The sequence below is a fragment of the Merops nubicus genome, unplaced genomic scaffold (genome assembly GCF_000691845.1).
Source record: "Merops nubicus isolate BGI_N331 unplaced genomic scaffold, ASM69184v1 scaffold810, whole genome shotgun sequence".
Taxonomy (NCBI): domain Eukaryota; kingdom Metazoa; phylum Chordata; class Aves; order Coraciiformes; family Meropidae; genus Merops; species Merops nubicus.
The window spans coordinates 9,528-32,517 of record NW_008584591.1 but is presented as its reverse complement, the minus strand read 5'-3'; the positions used below and the strand labels follow the sequence as shown (position 1 = coordinate 32,517).

The 22,990-nt window shown below is 38.4% G+C and overlaps 1 protein-coding gene across 1 annotated transcript; it reads left to right on the top strand.

The window, feature by feature from the left end:
- Positions 1-2,600: 2,600 nt before the first annotated feature.
- On the top strand, positions 2,601-22,667 carry RBBP8 (retinoblastoma binding protein 8; the record flags this gene model as incomplete). Its single annotated transcript, XM_008944537.1, has 17 exons — positions 2,601-2,643; positions 4,446-4,541; positions 5,529-5,641; positions 7,348-7,423; positions 8,590-8,759; positions 9,659-9,760; positions 10,839-10,936; positions 11,552-11,679; positions 12,461-13,346; positions 13,437-13,563; positions 14,615-14,712; positions 15,552-15,666; positions 16,546-16,716; positions 17,296-17,365; positions 18,307-18,403; positions 21,346-21,487; positions 22,483-22,667. Coding segments are annotated over 17 exons (2,630 nt in total), but the record flags the coding sequence as incomplete, so codon positions are not given.
- Positions 22,668-22,990: the final 323 nt, after the last annotated feature.

The following is a 22,990-nucleotide window of genomic DNA, read 5'->3' as shown; positions in this document are numbered from 1 at the left end:
GATTTATGACACATGAGCTGGAAATGGTCAAGTACATTGTACAAGTTACACTATTTATATATCTATAGAATATAGACTAGAGAATACTTCAAACTCCTCCAGTTTGAAATTGGTATTCTTGAGTTTTCATATTACTGTATGGTAAAGAGTGTGTTTTTCCACCATGTCAGCTAAACATGCTTCTTATTCTTTTAAACTAAGCTAAACAAAGCTTCTTATTCTTTTAAACCGATCACTTGCAAAAAATTCTACATTTTCACCCTCCTCAGACCAGACAGCTGTTATTTTCCCACATATTCATTCTGTGATAATGGGTAGGACTCCTAAAACCCAGCTTCAAAAGAAGATGAGCGTGGTCAATGCCAGCTGAATTTTCATGGAATTAAGAAGTGATCAGCAAGGCACAATAATGGTCATGAAAACTATATTTACTTTTATTTCCTACCTGTAGAACATGTGGGATAGGAGAGTTTTGTGTACAAGAAGTAGCCTAGTCCTTTTCAGTTACTCCTTACCTCTGAAAAGCAGAGGACATGGAAAAAAACTGTAACTGTAGTCATAGCTGCAAAGAAAATGATGAGGAAAGCAATCTCATTAATAGATTACTGTAGGAAAGGAAATGGCCAGGAGCTCCTCAAAAATACCTAATTACAGCAAACAGGGCTGGAAGGGACCTTAGCAGGTCATCTAGTCCAGCTCCATGCCCTTAAGGTAGGATTATGTCTGTGTCATTGCTGACAGGAGCTTGTCCAACCCGTTCCAGGAAAGCTGCAGCCTTCCCAGGCACTGCCAGTTTGAAGAAAGTGCATTTAATGCATCTTAAAATTCATCAGAAGAGCCATGGTCATAGTCATTCATTGAAATATTACAGGGATGTAGTCTGACCACGTTGAAAGTTTCACAGTGTGTTTCATCTGCCCAATGATAGCTTAAAGTCTCCATTGCTTTTATGGGGACAATGTGCCATTTACTAAAGCACTTAGGAGCTTTAGGTAATTTAGATTTTTATAGTCAGCAGCTTGTCTATTCCATAGAAATATTATGTGAAAGATACAATGGAATAGAGAATGTGCACAGTGTGGTTCCACAGAAGTGTATGTGCTCACCAGAGTCTTGAGTAAGGAAATCTGGACAAGCAGAGCTCTTTAAATGACTGTGCTTAAGACCTTCCAAAGCTCTGGAAGAGCAGAAGGAAGAGGTTGCACTGTGGTAACAGTGCTCCTGGAGAAGTGGCAGCCCGGGTTCCTGCCTCCTCCTCGCAGCCACTGAGTTAAAAACCCAGCCTTTAGGGCAGCAGTTTGGGTCCCCCCGGGGTCAGGTGAGAGGAGATAGTGTTCCCCGCAGCACGGCGCTGGCCCTTGGGGCAGTGCCTCCTCCCTTTGTGGCTCGGGTTGCCGGGGTTACACTCCTGACTGCTCAGTGCTCAGAGTACCTGTTCATACAGGAGGCCCATTGTTGGGCGGCCTCATTCCTTCCCAGGGGCGTGGAGCAGGCTAAAGCAGCTCTAGAGGGCTTCTAATTGCAGATGCCTAATTGACTTGGTGAATAGCAACTACTTAAAAAAATAAACCCTCTTTCTCCGCTGATCTGCATGATAGAACAGAACGTCTCACAGGTGCTGAGCACTTAGAGATAAAAGAAATCTCCTGTGTTGCCGAAGATGCTTTTTTAATTATTTTTTAAAGTAGTCTCTGTGTGTTTTTATCTGGATGTCTCACTGGCATCTTGTAGCAGTCTGTGGCATGGGTTCACTGAGGCCCTGGCTGGCCTGCCACTTTACAAGTGCCTGAAGAGTGAACCTTCTCCAGCAAGCAGCTCTCCTTTTTGACCTGTTTCCAGCCCAGTGTGGTGGGGGAGAGAAAAGAGAAGTCTATTAGCTGCTTTAGAGGTTCCAAAGAAGCTTTGAGAGGGTCTGGTAGCATAACTCCAACAGAGGATGTTGTCCTGGGTGCTTTAAAGCACTAAATCATCTCTTTTTAACATTTCCTTCATTGCTGTGTGTTGTAATGCATCTTTTGATTCAGCTCCACTTGTAGCTGACTACACCCAACTTGCAGCAACTACACCACCAAGTGTAGCTGGACACTACATTTCAAGGGTGGTATTATGTATTTATGTGTGCACAGAACATATTTTATGCCACTGATGTAGACATAGTCCATGAAAATATATGGACAGTGCTTGGTATTCATTTGTAAATTATTTTTTATTTTTACAAAGCTTTTTTTATGCCTGGTTAAGTGTGAATCTGTGTTTAAGAAGTCCCTGTTTCCCAGAGATCATAATAGCTATCATTTGCTTCCAAGATCTGTAGAACATACTCAAAAAGTCCAGGATAAACCATTTTCTGTCCAAATAAGTGACTTTTTTTTCTCCTCTTTTGCAGCTGTTATTGAGAAAAGGAGAGTTAGCTCATTGTTTATCTGTAGAACATACTCAAAAAGTCCAGGATAAACCATTTTCTGTCCAAATAAGTGACTTTTTTTTTTTTTTCTCCTCTTTTTCAGCTGTTATTGGGAAAAGGAGAGTTAGTTCATTGTTTGACTCAAGTTTTTGAATCAGAATTCTGTAACATGTGTTTTCTTCTTTCCACTTTTCAGGCTTACAGCTGAAAATATCTAAGTTGAAAAAAGAAAGATGCTTGTAAGTACTCACCCTAAAGATCTAATTTATTAAAGGAGAGCCTGAGTACCATTAACAACCCTTAATTCTTGTAAGATCCATTGAGGTTGCTTGGATTTTTCCTTCAGATTTGTACAAAAATCTACTCACTGTAGTAATTCAGCTGAAGTGAAAGTTTTTATAGAGACTTTTTTTGGTTTTGCTCCATATTTGCCCTTAGTATCAGGTTGTTGTCCCTTAACTCAGCTCTGAGTCAATCAGTAAAGATTCTGGTAATAACCTGCTAATTTTCACTCAATTCTTCTCTTTTAAGACATAGGTAACCTCTTTTGCAGGCATTATCTGCTACTAATTTTTAGTCTTGTTCATTAGAATTAATTTGGGCAAAAACTCTGAAATACAAGATTTATATGTATGGTAGAACCATGATATGTCTCTACAGCATTAAATCAGCTTTTATTTCACTTCTGCTGACTGAAGCCACATTTAATTAAATGGTTAAGAGGTATGCTAATGTAATCCTTTGTTTAAATTTTACTTCAGGTTTAATTATGTTAATATTATGTATGACCTTTGGTAGGAATTACACTTTATAAAGTGCTGTGTAGGAAGAATAAAAATAGTTTGACCTTTTTCCACTTTGGAAGACAGTATAATTCTGTTAGATTTGTTAAAAATCTCTGATGTGCTTCTGTTTCTGCTTGGGAGGGAAACAAAGGTGTTGTTTCCACAGGATTCAGTTCCCTGTAGTGGAATTCATCTTTCCTTTTCCTGTAACCATTTCATCTTGTAACCATTCTGTGTTTTCTGGTATAATTGGATTGTGCTACAGTACATACTTGTCACTTTGTAACTTAATTTTGTAACTCTTGTAACTTTTGGTAGGTTTTTGTTACAACTTTTCTCCTGTAATTATAAACATATCAGTTCCAGGACGGTGTTTGTTTCTAAAGAAAAGTTTCAGTTTTTGTTTGGTTGTGTGCAAGGATTTTAGAAGAAAGGGCCTTCAGTTGAATTTCTAACACACTGTCCTCCCCAGGTGAAGGTCCCAGTCTTACCTGCTCCCTCCTGCTCTTTGCATGTAACTGTTTTATATGTTGGGTAGGCCACTGAAAAAGGTCTGGGTGGCAGCAAAGGATAATAAAATACCAGTACTTCAATTTCCTAATTAATAAATATGTCTGTGATTGTGCACTGCAAAAGCTTCTGGCTGTCCCATTCACTTTGTGACTGGTGGTTGTTGATTTATTGTATGACTCTGATACCAGCAATACAAAAATGTTTGACTGCTGTGTCTTAAAGAGGTAATTTTAGAAGTACATCTGTTTGAAAGAGTTGTATCAACAAGATAGTAAATATGTTTTCATTTCCTGTTGTGTGTGTGCTTAGCAGCTTTTAATGAGCCAATTTTATGGCTTCCTTAAATAATCCAGGCACACTGAAAGCAAACACTGCTTTCATGGAATATACAAAGGGTTCTGTGGTGAAAAGAAGAGCTAGGAATGAGTCCTCAGAAGTTATTGTCATGTTACAGATTCACCTGCTTAGCTTTTAGTGAAAATTAATTTCCCTGTCCAGCCTTATTGACAGAAGCTTAACTGCAATATGAATTAGAAACTGGCTGCTCCTTTCCTCACTCAGACACTGCTAAATTACCACTCATCAGAAACACATGCTTCATTTATCTTCAGCTTAATAGTTGTGCTGCTGATGATCTCTGTTTCAAAGAATGCCAGAGAAACGTGCCAGAGAGAATTCTCCACTGAAAAACTAATAGCTCTAATTTAAAGCTAGAACTAATTCTTTTCTGTGTTTAATTTTAGGGATGCAGAGAGGCTTGAAGAGTTTTATACCAAGAACCAGCAGCTCAGAGAACAGCAAAAAGCCCTTCATGACACTATCAAGGTTTTAGAAGACAGGTAAAGGAGTGTCTTAGCTTTGGGTTTGTTGTGGTTTGCTTTCACAGAGTAGCTCTGGGTACTTTGCAGTTTGGGTGTCTGGGTGGGGTTTTTTTAGTGCACCAGTCCTAATACAATCCAAGTACTGGATTTTAAAGAAAAGTGTAGTATTTAGATTCTTTTGACTGACTTAAATTTCTGTTGTGTTGTTATTTTCAAAGTGTTTAGCTTGCTTGGTTAAGATAAATAGAAGTTAAATAGATCAGCTTGGGAAACAGCCATTTTAAAGCATGGTCTTTTCCATCTCTTTTTCTAGAGGTAAATTTGGTACCAAGGAAGATGTAATACAAGTACAAACCCCATAAAACTACTAATAATTTGAAACTCATGAAGTAACTTGGTAGGAAATCTCTCAGATTTAAGGGGGCTTTTTTTACCAGTTGTCTGTTTCACAAATTTAATCACAGGTTCTGGCTTTGCTTTCTTTTGGACTTTGACATTCTGATCACCTTTTGACCCACTCAGTCTTCCTCTTATTTGTTCCTGTTTAATCTGGTCTAGCAAAGCAAAACCAAGAGATATGAAATAATGCTGAATTTTTTGTCTTTAAAAATCATGCCTGTTTTGGAAGTGCATGTTAAATTTGCTGCTGATAGGCTCTCAGAAGCTTTCAGGGAACGGGAGGTCATTTCAGAGTAAATTATTTCCCCACATTACTGTATTACCTCGAATTTTAGAGCTCTGATACTCAAATTTTGCTTTCAACTCTGTTTCTTGGTAAAAAGTGTTAGGGATAAAGCTGCACCCCACATAAGTAGAGACATTTGCAGGGTGGATGGACTTTTCTAACCCTTTAGCAGATGAAGTACTCCCACTGCAGAGAACAAGGAGTGCTTGAAGTGGCTTAATACAAGGAGATGGAAATACTGTCAGATAAGCTACTACGAAGAGGCATTTCAGTGTCCACATTTTCTTAACAGAAGGGCTTTTCTCTTCATTTCACTGTAGGTTGAGAGCAGGCCTGTGTGATCGCTGTGCTGTGACTGAAGAACATATGAGAAAGAAGCAACAAGAGTTTGAAAACATCCGGCAGCAGAATCTCAAACTCATCACTGAGCTTAGTGAGTTTCACCCACTAATCTGAAGACAAACGTTAATATTTTTGTAATCTAGTTCTTCATGAATTCCTGTAACTTAATATGATTTATATATGTTGTGTTTAGTGATCCTAAAAAGTTGAGTCAAGGGATACTTAACTCTGCAGTCTGGAAATATGTGACATACCAATTACTAGTCATTTGACCCACCTTCTCAGATTGAAGTGCTGATACTGAAAGTGAGCTCACGTGGAAAATGTTACAGTGTAAAGTAGCTACTTTAGATAAAATGTGTCTACTTCTGTTTATTCCTCCAGCTAAGGCACAGAAGGACTGATTGCCAGCTTTCCTAAGGAAACCCTGACTTCAAAAGTAACTGGTGATCACAAAGTGGCAAGTTCAGACAAAACTTCCCTGGATCCAGCTTGGGTCCTGTAGTTACCTTGGACTTTGACAGCAATAAACCCACAAACTTCACATAACCCTCTGAAGCCACTTGACACCAGGCAGGCTGTAGCCAGCTCAATTTGGACTCAGGGAGTTGTGCATATGGGACAGGGAAAAATAAACTGTTAGTTCTACGTTGCCATGAAGGCAGAACACAACAAATCTCTTCCTAAAGAGAGTTTGGAAAGATTGGTTGTATAAAGTGCTAAATAATACAGGGCAGGATTTTAAAGTGTTAATGGTATCTTGACCATTAATTGATTATTTTGTCTCATTTAGCTGTCTTGCTTGATCAAGAGCAAGCAGACATTCAGTGATGTGTAAAATATGGGAAATTCCAGACACAAAAAGGAGCTTTTCAGTGTTTAATTAAATTGTAGCAGTATTAGATTCTGTCCTAATATAAAATACATAATTTTTTCAAGGACTTTTAATATTGAATATTGATATTAAAATATTCTGAATCCTTGCATTTAATGATTAACAACAAACAGCCTACAACCAATCTTTAAATAAAGCTCTGAGCTTTAAAGATCAAAGTGAGTCTTAAGTACAAATCTTCTTGAACACTGTCTGACAGAACAGCAGTTTCCCATGAGTTTGGGCTGAGATCTATGAGTGCTTCCTGCAACCAGGAAAAAAGAAGAGTCAAGAATAATCCAGAGGTAAAATAAAAAATAACAGAAAGAAAATAAAAGTTAAAGTGAGCAGAGAAGTCAGGAGCTCCTTACAATAGTTTGAGACAGTGGAAAAAAGGCTGAGAGTGATGCAATAAGCCTGTGTGAAGTACAGCCAGAATGAACTGGATATTAAGGAAAAAAAATTCTGAGTCATCTGTCTTAAATTCAAAAATACTTAACTGAATTTTAAGAATTTGGATTTTTTCATTCTCTCCAATTATCTGGTCACTTTGGTGGCTAAAACCAAATTCTAATTATTCTTCATGGGCTGTCTTCAACTTAGAGAAGCAATTTTGTCCCTGGAGCTGAGTGAGCAATTCATTCATCTCTGTGACACAGTGTCTTTGTATGTCCACAGACAAAAGCAATTAATGATTGTGTACAACTAATATTATGATGTGACACATTTATCTGTTCTAAAACTTCACTTCAGAACCTTTTTAATGACCAGCTTGAAAATTTATTTTGGTAAGCCATGGAGAGGGTCTATGGCATTACTGTTTAGAGTTGGTTCTGTTCCCTCAAAGGACCTGACAAAATTAGTTATGGTATGGTGTTATCATGTGTTCATTCTTTTTTTTTCCCTTTTTTTTTCAATTGTAGTGAATGAAAAGAACAACTTGCAGGATGAAAATAAAAAAATAACTGAACAGTTCCAGCAGTTGCAGAAGGAGTTGGAGTAAGTTTTGAATTTTTTTTTATATATTCCCCCCTCTCTCCTTCCCATTCCTTAGTAATAATGTCTGGGAATATAATATCAGCTTTTCATCTGAGTGCAGAGTGGAGTGGATAAACAGTGATTAACAAAGATGGCCCTGCTGTTTGCAGCAGAGCTGCTGCCTGTGGTGGTTTGGCTTGAACTGGAGTCATGTTGCTTTATTTAGAGTGAACAGCTGAGATCAAGGTAACATCATTGTGTAGATGTGAGGTAATAGATTGTTTCTGGCCCTTGATGTGAAATTATATTTTCAGAAATTATATTTCTGAATCATGGCAACATTTGTCATGCATAGTATGCATGGCAACTTCTTAATTTGGGGGGTTTTGTGGTGCTATGTAGGTCATACCTCTTGTACAGCAAGTAGAGAAACATTTCTAGTAGGCTAATTTGGCATACAAGGCCACATGTATCAGGAAATTTAAAGAGAACTCTTACCAGCTAACTCTAATTTGCAGAGTAACTTGAGGTGTATGTTGTTTTGCTGTTTGTTTTTATTTGTTTTTTAAGATGTTGTTAGTAGATGATACAGTTCTCCAGTTAGGGTGCTTGTTTTGTAAATGTGCTAGAGGAGAGGAATTAGAAAATCACCCAACAGAATTCATCAAGACTTCAGAGCAAAATGCTTTTTGTCTCAAGCTAGGCAGTTTCTACAGCTTGTCATTAACTTACTTGGTATGTGTTCTCCTGGTTCATTTTGATGTGTACAGAAACAGCTCCATATTTCCTGTTCTTCCCTGAGATCAAAGCCATACCTCCTCCTTTTTACAGTTAGGAAATGATCTTTTGGGCCAGGTTTTCTCTTCAGAGTCGTAAGAAAACGTGCTACTGCAGAGAGATGTCTGAGTTAGATTTCCTTGTGCTTGTCTTTGGCTGCTTCTTCCACTTCTCACTGCCCCCACATGACAGGTAGCAGTGCCCTTGTGAAGTACTAGCTAAACTGAACTAATACAGCTTCTTCCAGGGAAAAACTCTTCCACAGTGCAGCAGTTAAATGTCTTCAGATGTGAAGAGCTGGGGTTGTGTGCTGTGTTAGGCTTCAGTTTTCTACATGGCTGCTTCTCTGGATCAAGTGATTGTTTGCTGAGATGAAATGGTTTTATTTGACCATCTGATTTGATCTCCAGGGAGCGAAGGCAGCAAGCACTGGAATTAGAAGAAGGTGTTATCCCAGATTCTCCAGTTCTGACTTCTACATTTTCTGTGGTGAGTCGTATGAGAAGGAAGAAGGAGAACAGGCACGTCCGATACACGGAGCACGTGCCCCCAGACATGGAGCTTGCAGACAGCAACAGTGGTAAGAGTTGGCTTTGGGGGTTTTTAAATTAATTTGAAAGGATCTTTTTAAGGGCTAAATGAAAAGGTTATGTGTAAGTTTGATTGCAAAGGGTGAGAGCTAAAAATAAAAAATCTTTTGTGGGAGTTTGGGTTTGGCTTTTTTTCCATTTGTGATACATGAGTCAGAGGAAAAAACATCTTTAGCAATAACTGTTATATCAGTGATATGCTCAAAGCCTCCTACTTCTCTTCATCCACATGCACATACAAATACAACAGTTTTCCAGCCCTTATCTCTCCTGTAGCTGTAAACTAAGGAAAAAATAAGGTTTGGCTCAGCATAGCCCTGTATCCCCACCTAGTGGAGAGTGAAATAGGTATTTTGCCACATTCAGCAATTACTCTGCTATTGAAATAATATTACTGAAACTGATTGAGATCTGCTTCCAGCATCTGCATGATCTTTCTTTTTTTGGTAGTGATACACTGTTTGCATTTTTTTTTGTGCTAAGTATAATGTGCATTTAATTTCCAAAGTTTGTTCTGTAGTGTTGTAGAAATAGCTCTAAAGTAGTTTAACCATAAGAAATATTTGTGTCCAATAAGGGACTTTGTGCTTGTATTTTAATGAAACACAGGAAATATGATAGGCAATCCAGGTACTTTTAATTTGTTCATTTATCTTGTGAAATAAAAATGGATTTTAAATAATATATGAATACATCTAAATACAAGTCTTGACTAAAAGCCTCTTTTCAAGACTAAACATTAGTGTCATTAGATCACTACATCTGCTGACATAGCAAAACTTGCATTCAAGTGCTTTTAAGATCAGGATCATCATCTGTATCTACACTAAATTATCACAACAGGATGGCTCATTTCACCAGGTGAAAGTGTTTCTCCATCTTCTCCTAGAGTTTGGAAAAATTCCACTGTATTCCACACAAGTGAACAGTCACCATGGAGAAGAGGTACTAGTGGCAGACACCTGTGACCCACAACTCTCCCCTGTACCAAGTAAGTGTATGAACAGATTTAGTTCTAACTCCACTGAGCAGAAGGCAAAAATATTGTAAAACATCTTGGAACAGAGGAGCCAGAAAAAGGATAGTATGTTTAACCACAGAACTGCAGCTGAATGCCTGTCTGGAAATGTCTGCCACAGCATCAGGGCTTAGAGTCAAGAAATGGAAGGGAAAAACAGAAGAAATAGAAGCTCAGTGTGTCTCTTACTTACAGTTTATGTACTATAGATAGCAAATATCTCTTAGGTAACTTATCCAATTATCTTACATCTGATTTTCCAGTGGTACAGGAGATGAAATATTCTGAGAATTGCATTTACTGTCTGACATGAATATGTAACATTTAGAAGGACTTGTGTAAGTTATTCCCTTTCTTCAGTTGTGAATTCATACAAGTCTTTAAGTCTTAAGTCCTTCTCCATAAATAGTTCTTTGACAGGAACTTTCTGACCCTTATTTTTTTTTTTTTCTGTGAAGTACTTAACTATAAATGACTGCAAGAATCAGCATTTTGCAATCATTTGTGAAGTCAGGGTTGTGCTGGTTGTAGATCTTGTCCTTTCCCATCATATTACCTTGCCCCAGTTTAAGAAGCTGAGTTATGTTAAACCACTAAAAGAAGGGAAGCTCATCTTTTTATTTTCATAATAAAACCAGGATGAATGATTGTGTCACCTAGGAAATCTGCAACACAAGTGTTTTACTATAAATATACATTACCACTGTTCCACATGCTCTTCTCAGACTATTCATGCCTTGGACCTGCAGTTTGAAAAGCAGCTTTTCCACTGACTTGTCTGTGTTTTAATTTTGGAGGGCTGTGCTCAGATTATAAACACATTTCTCTGTGGTGACAGAGCAATTAGCTCTCATCAGAAATTCTTCTTTTGCCCCCTTCTCCACTTACCACTCCTAGATCACAATTTTTATTGACACAGGTCAAACTGTTTTCATAGTTACTGATTTTGATTTGTGATCTTTTTAGTTCTTTGTTAGTATCTTACTCCACTTGTGCAGAGGGTACAATAATGTGTATGTAACTTACTGTGAGTTTCTTTCTACTCATAAAGACAAACCAAGGATGGGAGGCTACTCTGTTCCAAAGCCATCCTTTAACTTGGCTGCAGTCGTGGCAGAAACAATTGGACTTGGTGTTCAAGAGGAATCTGTAAGTAGTATGCCCAAATTTCTTACACAATCAGCTTGCCTTTTTTCTTGCTGCATTAAAACCTGCAAAAGTATTCCAAGTTCCAGAGAGCTCACTGAGGTTTGCTTTTGCTTACTCATTCCAGAATTGCTGTAGCAAGAAGAGATAGATGTGTGCTCACCTGTCCAGGGGGTGGGGAGGGGGGTAGGGGTGCAGGTCCTGTGGGGTATTTAACTTTCTGGTTTGAGGAAGACAGTGGACTAAATCCTTAGGTCTGTCAGACTCATTTTGGGGAGTAATCAAGTCTAAGACACTAAAAAAGATGATTTGGTGCTGAGACTGGTGAGATGATTTGATGATTTTGATGGGTAACTGCAGTGAAAATTATCATTTGCAGCCTTTTTGTGTGTGTGTGCTGCATCTCAGTGATGAAAAATTTTGATTTCCATAAGAATTCTTTAAAGTTGTTGGCCAAAATTTCATTCCTCTTTTAACTTCTATTATTTTTGAGCGTTTTGAATTGTTCAGTTTGAATGGGTCTTCAGAGTGCTTATGTGCAAGCCTAGCATATTTCAAGTTTTTAATTCTAATAGCTTCTCACATTTCCTTTCTTTGTTTTCCATCACCCCTTGCAAGGAGTCCCAAAGTGTACTGAGTCCTCCCTGCACTAATCCTGTTGTGAGCCAGGCCCCAGAGAGCATGCAGTCTGAAGACTCAAGAAAGCATCAAGCTTCTGAAGCAAGAAATGATGACAACAATTTAGGGTGTGTTTCCACTTGGTTGTAATAAAATTATTTGAAGCAGGCTTACATGAAGTTCTGATTATAGCAGAATTTAAAACCTCACAGCAGTTTGCTTTAAAAGTACAGACATGGAAATAAATATTTTCATATTATATGGGCTTCTTTCAAGTAAATAACATGAGAAGCAAACAACTGTTTACTTTTACTTCATGCTCAAACTTCTGATTTGGGCTTTCTGTGTACTCAGTCCCTTCTTGTTAGTACAAGTTATCTTCTGAGGGCCACAAACCTGCTGCTAAGGAATCTGGAGCTGGCATCTTAAATGTATGTTTCATTGGTGACAAGTAAAAACCAAGAGCACCTGAAAGAAGGTTGCACATTTTTCCTTCTCTTGCAGAAGAATCTCTTATCATGGTTCTAAGATCTATACAAGAACCTAGACAGACTGTTCTCACAACCAGTCCCACTTTCCTCAGTTCCACTGCACTGAAGGGTGGGGAGTCCTTTGGTAGAAGAGATTCCTAGTCAGGCTTAACTCTGTCCTTGGTTCTCAGCTCAGTGTGGGACAGAATTTCACACCATACTCACGTGAAGGGCAAGGTCTGTGCTTTGTTTACCTTCCACAGCTCTAAGTGCAGCAGTACTTCTAGACCAAAAATGTCCCTTTTCTTTTTCCTTCTGCTTTCAGTTACTACTAAACTAGCACATCACTGGCTGAAACTTAAAATTTTTGTCTGTCCTTTTCTCTCCTTCCAGTCCCCTGTGTACATCAGAAAAAAATCTCATCCCTCATTGTATTCAGTCTTTCAGATGCATCTCAGAGCACCCCACCACACGTTGACTGGGATTCTCAGGCAGCTTCTCCTGTTTTTGGAGCCTCCAGCAGCATGAAGAACAAGTCAAGCACGAGTCACGCCCCTTGCGTTTTAGATTCAGGATTGAAACCCAATCTTAAACCCAACATCTTCAACAACCCTGCCTGTTCCAGATCTCATAAAAGTCGACCAAAATCTGAAGATGTTGCTTTTGTAGCACCACTGAATCTTGGAACAGAGATCAGCTCAGTTATCAGCCAGGCCTCCAGCAACAGGCAGATGGTGGTGAAGAAGCAGACGAACGAGGCTGTGACCTGTGCTGGGAACGCTTGTGGAGCTAAAAATGAGGCAGTCAAGAGCGACTTCCTTCTCATACACCTGAAGCAGCTCGAAGGCAGGTGTGCTAAGAGGAAGAAAGCTGAAGATGAGCATGGAATCAGCTGTGAAAAAACATCCTTCAACAAGGAGAACGCGGAGCCCTGCCGCCCAGGGGCTCAGCAGCTCAGCGGGGAGCAGGCGGCTGACAAGCCCCTGGACCTCTCCGACCGCTTCGCTGGGACCCGCTGCCAGGAGAGGAGACAGGGAGGTGAGGACACCTGCAGGAACAGACTGAAACAGGTGACTCTGCACGACATCTTTTCACACCTAGGGAAGCCCCTTCCTGAAGGGTCGGCACCCGTTCAAAACGCCAGCGGTGAGAACTGTTTGCTTGGCAGAGGTTTCCAGGAGGAGTCCTACCTCCCAGAGGCAGTGCTGGGCAAAACCTTCCCAGATAAGAAAACCCAGATCCAAATGAAAGAAGAAGTTCCTCCCTTTAAAATTGCACCACTGCCAAGTTCTGCAGAGACAGAGCAGCTTTTTGATGATGTCATGGTATGCTTTTCTGACTTGTTTTTGCCATCTTCTCCTTTGAAATATTATGTTTGAGTTTTGGGAAATAGTAAAATTGCAATATGTTGTTAGGTTGCCAGTGGCCATGTACCAAATAGAAAGAAAACAAGGACAGGACATGGAGAGTCTGAACCAGCATCTGTGCTTCAACCAAACCCTTGTAGACTATCAAAAAATAAAGCACTGCAAAATGAGCAAGGTAACCTGATGAAAATGATCATTTTCTTGCCCCTTTGTGCTCCTCACTCCCCCAGCCTGTGCTGTGGTTGGATGAAGTTTTTATATCTTGTCTTCCACTTTTTAGACACTTGCTCTGTTCTGCTTCTCAGTCTCATTCTGTTAAGGACTTCTCAAGATCACCCCCAGCACTTTCAGTCTGTATCTTCCTGGCATTCTTTTGCCACTGTATAGTAAATATATCCTTGGTATTCAGCTGCAAACTCAACAGGCTCAGAACCTTGTTCTTTGTCATTTATTTTGTGTTGTTGCTCACTGCATATGAATAACAGATACTGAAATAAAATCTCAGGAAGTTTGCTTTTAAACTATATCAAATGCAAACTGTACTGAAGTGTAAGGCTAAGTCTTTTCATTCATATTTTTCATTATTCCTGATGATCTGTTCAAGAAATTTATACCTTTCATAAGATTCTGCCAAATACTCTTCCTAGAAGTTGTACCTTCTTTCCTATTAAGTAGTCCCAGTGCAAAAAACTTATTTTTCAAACTGGCATTGTAGGATCACTGCTTCTGTACTGCTTAGCTGAGTGGTTACACTGCTTATTTTACAAAGAAATACTTTCATTATGAAATTAAAAAAAAAAATCCCAGTCCTTGGTGTGGCCATGTAGCATGGAATCTAAACCTCTACTTGACAGGTAAATCAAGAGCCATCTCTGGGACAATGACCAGACACTTCTGTACTCTTTTGTATTCTAAGACCTGATCTTTGTGTTCTTATCAATCTATTATTGTCTAATATGTCTTCTATTCACTCTTCATGCCATCTGATTTACACAGTACAGAGATTTTTACCTGCAGGAGTATTTTATACAAACACAAAGGACAAAACCACTTCAAGATCTTTTTCTAACTTTGAGCATGTTCATTGTTTCAGAAAAATCCATCCCTAAAACCAAAGATGAATTGATAAAAGGAGAGCTGACTTATAATTTAAATGCAACAGGATGCTGTTGGCAGAATTTGATTCTGATGATTTGTCTTTTTTTTCTCATATTTTGTGCATCCAGACCTGAAAGATAAACCTTTAGAAAATCTGCAGTGGAGCATGGACCCAGGAGCTGACCTTTCACAGTACAAAATGGACATTACTGTGATTGATACAAAGGTAATCTTTTATTACAAGTCTGCATGTTCTGTGAGACTGAAAAGAGCCTCCAAAAGTAACATCATGGCCTTTATTCTGGTCATATCCACACCACTTCTAACAGAAATCTAAATTCAGCTCATTTGATACTTGCTTGCACTCCTGGAGTGTTTGTTGTTCCATAGTACCTACAGTTGTCCTAAAAAATTTCCAGTGCCTAGTTGTGCTTGATAAACTCAGCCAGATGGCTGCTCAGTATGAAACTGATGCATTTGGGGGTGGTTCAGGGTTTCTTTTAAGACAAAATAAAGTTCTGAATCTCATAATTTTCTTCTGTGAAGATATTCACTGTGATAACTCTTTATTACCTTTATATTGTGTTATCCCTTCATAGTTAGGTGATAGAAACTAAGTGCAAATGTCTATTGCCTTTCTTTGAGGGGGTTGCAGGTTGATTAGTAGGGTCTCTGAGAATTTTCCTGAAGTCTATTTCTGTTGTCTGACTTAAAGGCTATCTTAAAATCTATTAATTTAACCAGTTTTTAATTTCTGTATGCTTCATTGTTATTTTTTGTCTTTGTAGAATATAACATGAAAAGCTTAAGGCACTTCTTGCCCATCAAGTGATAAAATCCACCAGATGAATATTTTTTTTATGTTTTAATTTCCAAACATGTTATAATCTTACCTAGATTTTGTGTCTTTATCACACAGATGTTACTGCAGAGGAGAAAGAAAAATGGAGTGTCCAGAAAGTTGCCAGTAACTGTTGTGAAAGTGTTTCAGATACACAGCAGGGACATTGACCACACCAGTTGCTTTTGAGTGCAATTGTCATCTTTGCTGTCTTTTTTTTTTAGGATGGTTCTCAGTCAAGAGTCAGAGGGGAGGTTGTGGATATGGATTATACATATGTCAGTGAAAGTGTGCTATTAAAAATGAAACAGCAGGAGCAAAACCTGGAAAGCAGTCCAAGTAAGACATCTCTTTGTCCATTGGTTTGCCTTTTTTGGAGGGAGGGGGAGAGTAAAGGATGCTTTTTTTGCCCCTCCCTGTATTTACACAGTAGAAAATGGTTTGCAGTACAAAGCACTGGTGTATTTTTGAAGGCTGTGAGGAGCAGTTTGTTTCCTAGCAGAATCAGTGGTGGAGGTTGGTTTTTTTCTAACATAGCTTAAGAAAATGGTAGGATTTGTGCTGAGATGGAGCCAGTAGCTGTGCTCTTAAAGTGCTTAAAGAGCTAAAAACTCTCTATATAAAAAAAACAGTTCTCATCTCCCCTGCAACAATCACCCTTCCAACAAACAGCTTTGAAGCTTTGCTATGTAATCATATCAGACTTGGTATGGGAAGACTAATTTCACTTTTAATGACATATAAACAGAACTAGTGTATTTACTATAAATCTAAACATGCTCCTGTCACATTTCATGTGTGCTGTGTGGTGAATCATGGCTGCAGGGCAGGGACTTTTAATGCTGTGGGTTTGGGTTTTTAAGCTGTTGCAACTTGATGACGTTTCCATAGTTTATCTCCTACCCACAGGAACTATTTCCTTCTGCTTAGATAACTCCAGAACTGCAAGGAAAAGAGCTGCATTAATATTAGAAGTAGCATCAAAGTGATTTAGTAACTAGTCATATTTTAGAAATGGGATCAAAATATCTATGAAAAATAAATGAGCATTGGCCATAGTTGAAACGCTGACAGAGACACTGCAGAAAGAATAAACATACAGCTGATGTTGAGTTAGTGCTGGAGCAAGAGGCAGATGTTTGTTCTTTTGATACACATTCAGATACACTTTTTGACTTAGATTGTTGAGAGACTGATTTGAATGTCTTTTTATAACAGGAGCAGAAAAGAAAATGCCTGACACCTTAACAGAGATGTTTGATCGGACAACTCATGAAGAGTATGAGTCCTGCCTGCCAGAAGATAATCCTCCAGCATGTGATGAGAAAGAGACTCTTCATGGTGAAGAGCAGGATAAAGGAATAACAGCAGCAAGCAAGAAACTGAAGAGTGGGATATGATTTGTTTTGTCTTTATTAGTCTGGTTAAGCTACAAAAGTCGATTTGCAATCAGACTGTTCTCTAGGAACAATTGTGCCAAATAAACCATCACTTCATTTTATATAAATTCATTGGAAAAATTATTCATTGTAAAGACATACCAGAATAATTTTCATATTACTTTATGTTATTCCATTTAGCCACCACAGAAATAGGGGACATGCAATGGCAGTTGGCATAGGAGCTGTACAGCAAAGGGACTTACAGGAAGCACCACTTTTGGCTGCTGATTCCTTGCTTCCTTTCTTTTCCCTGTCATAGGTTCTGTTGAAGATATTGCAGTATTTTGTATTTTAAGCAGCCTTTGCTTTGCTGTACTGCTGATCTTTTCCACTTGTCTCACTGCTGTTGTCCTTATACTCCAGTCATGCTTTTTGATTGCTGATTCGATCGATTCTATGTGATTTTTAAATATCTGTTGTCTCAGACAGTTTAAAAATTTTAATAGCTGACTAATAATTTTACAGATGCTTCTCCAGGCAGTCTGTTAACCTTCTGTGACATGTAATTTTGCATGTGTATTTACAGAACACGAGGACAAGCAAGACAAAGCCAAGCAGAAAGCTTTTGTGGAGCCGTATTTCAAAAGTGACGAGAGGTAATTGAGTTTGTTCTGTGTGGGCATTTTAAGGCTCTTTATATCCTCCCTATAGGGAAATTGTTCTTCCAGAAAACAAATATGTTTGTGCATGTTTGTGGCTGAAGATGCACAGGTAAAAGATCTCCTGCATTTAACAGAAGCCCTAGATAAAAGCCAGGGGGGTTAAACACATTGGGATGTCTGTCCATCGTGTTTGCTGAAGGGAAGGGATTGTCTCTTCTGCTTTTTATAATTTTATTGAATGCAGTATTTTGTAATCCATGTTGTTTCTTACAGGCATGAGTTAATGAGTAAAGAGCCTATGGGTTGCTTGTACAAATAAAAACCTCTCCTTCTCTGGCATTTTTGCCCCTTCCTGTAGGCAATAAACGAGTAATGTTTAACAACTGTACCTCTTAGTGCTTCCTCTGCTGCTTTTCTGTGTAATCAATCATCACTGCTAGTCTGAAACTTCCTTCCATAATGATACCAAGCCCTTCAGGTAAACAGTTGGGAGCTTCTTTTTTACCTCTGAGTATGTTTTCTATGTAGAGGAAAACCTGTGTAGTGTTTGTGAGCATGTGTGTTGAAAAGAATTGTTCTGTTCTTCAACTCACATACATTCCTCTTGCAGAAATCAGACAAAATCTAGATCTCTTCTAGAATATTTGAGTAATTTTGAGCTAGTAATTACTTTCACACTATGAAAAGCCATAATAATGAGAGACCCACCTCTGGTTATGTAAAAGATGATACATTTCTAAAATCCTGGAATCCTTTAGCTACAAAAATTGTCCTGTTCAGCTGTGAAATGCAGTGTGATTGGGTTTTGCAGGCATTTCCTTATCTTTTCTTGTGGCTACCCTTCATTCTGTCCTAAAAACTGGAAATTTCCAAATATGTAAAAGTAAAAATTAAATTTATTGTTGTGCAAAACAGTTTTGGGGTTTGTCTTTCAGGAAGAATACTGTGCTAGATTTCCCTCATATTGAGGTTATTCGAAAAAAAGAAGAAAGAAGGAAATTGCTTGGCCATACTTGTAAAGAATGTGAAATAGTAAGTAGTGCTTTCAGATTTGATCAGTCTTCCACTCTCCTAATTCTGCTGGTGTCTAAGGGATAAAGTGCTGTTCTAATTATGGATCTAATTATTAATCATTGCAGAGAAGTGTGTGTTTACAAAACCTGTTGTACCATTTGGGGCCGGTTGGTTGAACTGTAGTAACTGCCTATGACTTAGGCTTAATCTTTTTTGTGTATCTGTGTGAGAGGAACTTCTTATATCATGGTTCCAGTAAGATTTGTGTTAATAAAAAATACTTTAGCTTGTCCAATAATGATTACAAGTTTCTAAATTTTAGTTCAGAACCTCTACTGAAATTTACAGGTACTAGAATAAGTCAGTTTATGTCCTATATTACCTATATATAGATATAGCTTGATTTTTTCCCTTGTTTTATGTTATGTGGCTTAAATTACTTGGTTTAGAGATAAAATATTGGAGTAATTACATGTGTAATAAAGACATATTTCATTTGGCCATTACTAGACTTTCAGACTGGAGTTAATTAGGCAATTATCTAACACATTAGGACTCGCCAGAAGTGTGGATTAATGACTGAATAATGATGGGTTCTCTGGAATCATTTCACTCACTTTCCACACCTGGAGAGAACCATCATTTTTAACAGATTCTCTTGCTATTCCCTTTATAGTTAAGTCACATTTACTTAGCTGAAGAAATTTGTTAGAGTGTATTTTTAACAAAAACCCAATCCTGAAAAAATAGCTTGGGTAAAACTCATTAAATGCAAATAATTAAGTTTTACAGTCAACTATAAATACCATTCTCAAAGCTATGTTTGAGTTGAAAGAAAACAAGATGTTGGAAAAGCAAAAAAAGTTGAAAGAAAACAAGATGTTGGAAAAGGAAAAAAAAATAGCTTTGAATGAAATGCCCCTGGAAGAAGGGAGTGTTAGACAAAGCATAAATGATGCTTTAAAAAAAGTCTTGGTTTGCTTCTTAGTCATATGGGTTTAAAAGGCTCCAGAGTCAAGGAAATATTTGGGAAAAAAAAAGCTTTGAATGAAATGCCCCTGGAAGAAGGGAGTGTTAGACAAAGCATAAATGATGCTTTAAAAGTCTTGGTTTGCTTCTTAGTCATATGGGTTTAAAAGGCTCCAGAGTCAAGGAAATATTTGGGAAGTGGCAGAGATTGCATGCAGGAATTGCTGGTAGCTTGTAACAGTTGTTAGTGTTGTTACTGAGCTTAGCTACACTGTGAGAAGCTGGAGACTTAGTCCCAGGTATGTTTTATAGACATTTAGCTGACAGAAATTGCTCTGTAAGTAACTTTGTGCTGAAGTAATGAGAGCAGCATTTTAAGGGTTTGTTTTCCTTCTGGGACTGCAAACTGTGGAGTTCTGTAAACAGTTCTCTTTCAGTGAGGGCCCTGCAGGGTGAGGTTGGGTTTATCTTTTCACACATGGAAGAGCCTAGCTGAGATGTTCTGCAGGGGTTGAAAATGCTGTGGAGAGTGAGAGCAGTCTAGAAAACAGCTGAGAGTTTTTTGCTCTTCATGTAACTTCCTCATTCTTTGGCAGATTTCTAAAGAAGCCAAAATAAACCAAGTTAATGTACAATTTCTTTTGAATACATAGCTTGATTATTTTTATTTTCTATTTCTAGGAAACTTCTGTATTTTTCATTGTTTGATCCATAAATGCTCCTCACCAATCACAAGCATTTAAAAAAAAAAAGGCAGCACACTGCAGGCTGTTTTCTAAAATTCCAGGCTGTTCAAAGGGCAAACATAAGGTGTACTGCTAATTACCCCTAAATAAGACTCAGCTATTAATCTCTTTGCCTTACACAAGTTTCTTATAATTAATGAAAATACCTCAAACCCAAACTGTCTCCCTGTTCCATGACTGAAAGGGGATCTGCTGTAAAGAGTGTGGGGGCATCCTGGGCTTACACACAAGACATTTTGAGGAGCATTTTGCTAGAGAATGGTTGTAACCATTCCTGAATATTACCTATGGAACAGTTTCTTCTGTGCTGTGTACCAGACAAGCAATCTGAGGTGCAGGGTACAAGTGTTATTCTTCACAAAGTTTGTCTTTTTGAGGGGTAACACTCTTATTTCAGTAGAATTTGTTTAGCCCTTTGATGAGGGTCAGGGTTCTTGTGCAATACAAATTATGACTTGAATCAAACAGTACATTCACTTGGAAAACTGGTGTTTCCAGGACATGCTAACTAGAATCACAAAGAGCAGAAAGCTGCATGGAAGAACCCTGTTCTTTCTAGGATGCCACTCATGGGAACACCCAGGAAAACAGTTTGGAGGGTGTTTATACTTTTCTTGTTGCAGCCCCCAGTACAGCTGGCAGGGGTGAAGGAGCAGACAGCAAATTTACTGTGTGCTCTAGAGACTGCCCAGCTGGAGCCCCACTTTCCATCAGCTCATTAAACTAGCTCTTACTCCTCATTTAAGTAATAAAGTAGGAAGCGTTTTGCCTTAAGTTTGCTATTTAGTAAATTCAGACATTGGAAATGATTCTGCAACATATTGGGGGGGTTTTACTGTGTTTTTTCACTTTTCTGTTTTATCTGTAGATATGAGCTGACACTTTATTAGCAAATTCCCATCTACTTCAACACCTGTCCTGCTTAGCTCTGTAAAATCCATCAGTCTGTTGACACAAGTGATTGGACACACAGCTAAACTTTGTGCCTGTGGCATGTTAAAAGTTATAAAGCTAACAAATTTGCCAGCATGAGGGTGTACTTAGTCTGTAAATTCAGTGAGCTTTTAAGATAATGGCTGTGTGTTTGTCATGGGGGTAAAAAATCCCTGCTCTTGGCTCTCCCCTCACCATTATTGGTAGATAACTGTGTTAATAAACAGCAATTAACAGTGTCATTGTTTAAAGCACTTGCTCTCTATGTATGAATTTGTTAACTTACTTTTTTTTTTCCCCCATCCCATGTAGTATTATGCAGACATTCCAGAAGAAGAGAGAGAAAAGAAACTGGCTTCCTGTTCCAGACACAGGTTTCGCTACATTCCCCCAAACACTCCTGAAAACTTCTGGGAGGTTGGATTTCCTTCTACCCAAACTTGTGTGGAAAGAGGTTTGTGCAAAAAAAAGGCTTACAAAGCTCTTTTTAAAGCTCATTTTTTTTGGTTCTCTGAAGTTCTTTACTTCACAAAGCAGCTTTTCTCACTCTGTTTTGGGGTCTGTTTACTTACCAGCAGCCATTATCTTGACTTTCCATGTAGTTTTTAATAGGGGAGCCCTGCTTGTTGGTGACAGTGGAAAGCTGAGGGTTTTTTTGACTCCTTTTCACACAGAAGACTCTTCTTTCCTAAACAACTCTTCTGAATCCTCGAGCTTGGTGTAAAAATGAGTTTGTAGTGCTGTAGATTTCTTCAGAAGCTGTGGAGCTCTGAGGTGAGGAGCCCTGTGTGAACTCTTTGAGTTACTTAGATCTTTAGTGGTGCATATGTGACTTCCCAAATGGAGTCAGAGAGAGACTCATGGATTGGAAAACAAAACTAAACTAGCTTTAATCTCTTTGAGTTACTTAGATCTTTAGTGGTGCATATGTGACTTCCCAAATGGAGTCAGAGAGAGACTTGATTGGAAAACAAAACTAAATCAGCTTTAATAATCACAATAAAGTGAAATATACACAAAAGCACTGTTGAAGCCAAGCCCCCTGATGGCAGTGACATCACAGTGTTCTCCTCTGGTATCATCCTTCATCTTTCAGAGCAGGGAGCCTGGATTTTTAGGGGCTTCCAGAACTTTGTAGTGCAAATCCTGCTGCTTAACCAAGATAAACTGAGTCAAGTTCATTTAAATTTGAAGCTGTGTTTTCAAGAAATAGATGTATTTCAAACAAAAGTGTTCAGAACTTCAGATCTCCCCCACTCACTGTGGGGGACAGATGTTAAATTTGCTCGTGAAGCTCTCATCACGTTCCTCCTGGTTAAATATCCACTGCAGAGGGTTCATGTTGGGCTTTTTCTTCCAGGTTGGACAAATCCTTCATGAATAAGAATGCCCTCTAGACAGAATTGTATTTATATTGTATTTCTTACCTCAGATTTGTTCTTATTTAAGGGTATATCAAAGAGGATCTTGCCCCCTGCCAACGCCCAAAACGCCGCCAGCCTTACGCCGTCATGTTTTCCCCAAAAGGCAAAGAGCAGAAGACATAAAGGATGGGGCAGTCAGGCACAGCAACTTGAAGAGCATCCTCCCTGTCCTTAGATATTTATAGTTAATATAAACTTGAAATAAAGAACTCTTTTTCACAATGATAGGTGAATCATTTCATTAAATATGTAAATGTTATAAAATTCACTTGAAAATCTGATGTGCCAGGAAATGAAACTATTTAATGTACGTTTGCTTCATATTGTGTTAGGTGAATCATTTCATTAAATATGTAAATGTTATAAAATTCACTTGAAAATCTGATGTGCCAGGAAACTATTTAATGTACGTTTGCTTCACATTGTGTTAATACATTTCATGGTGATTTTTGCACCTCTCAGACAAGGAGTCTCTTTTTTTAAGTCAGCAGTTAAAATTCCAGCAAATCCTGCCTAAACTTTGTGTCAGTGAA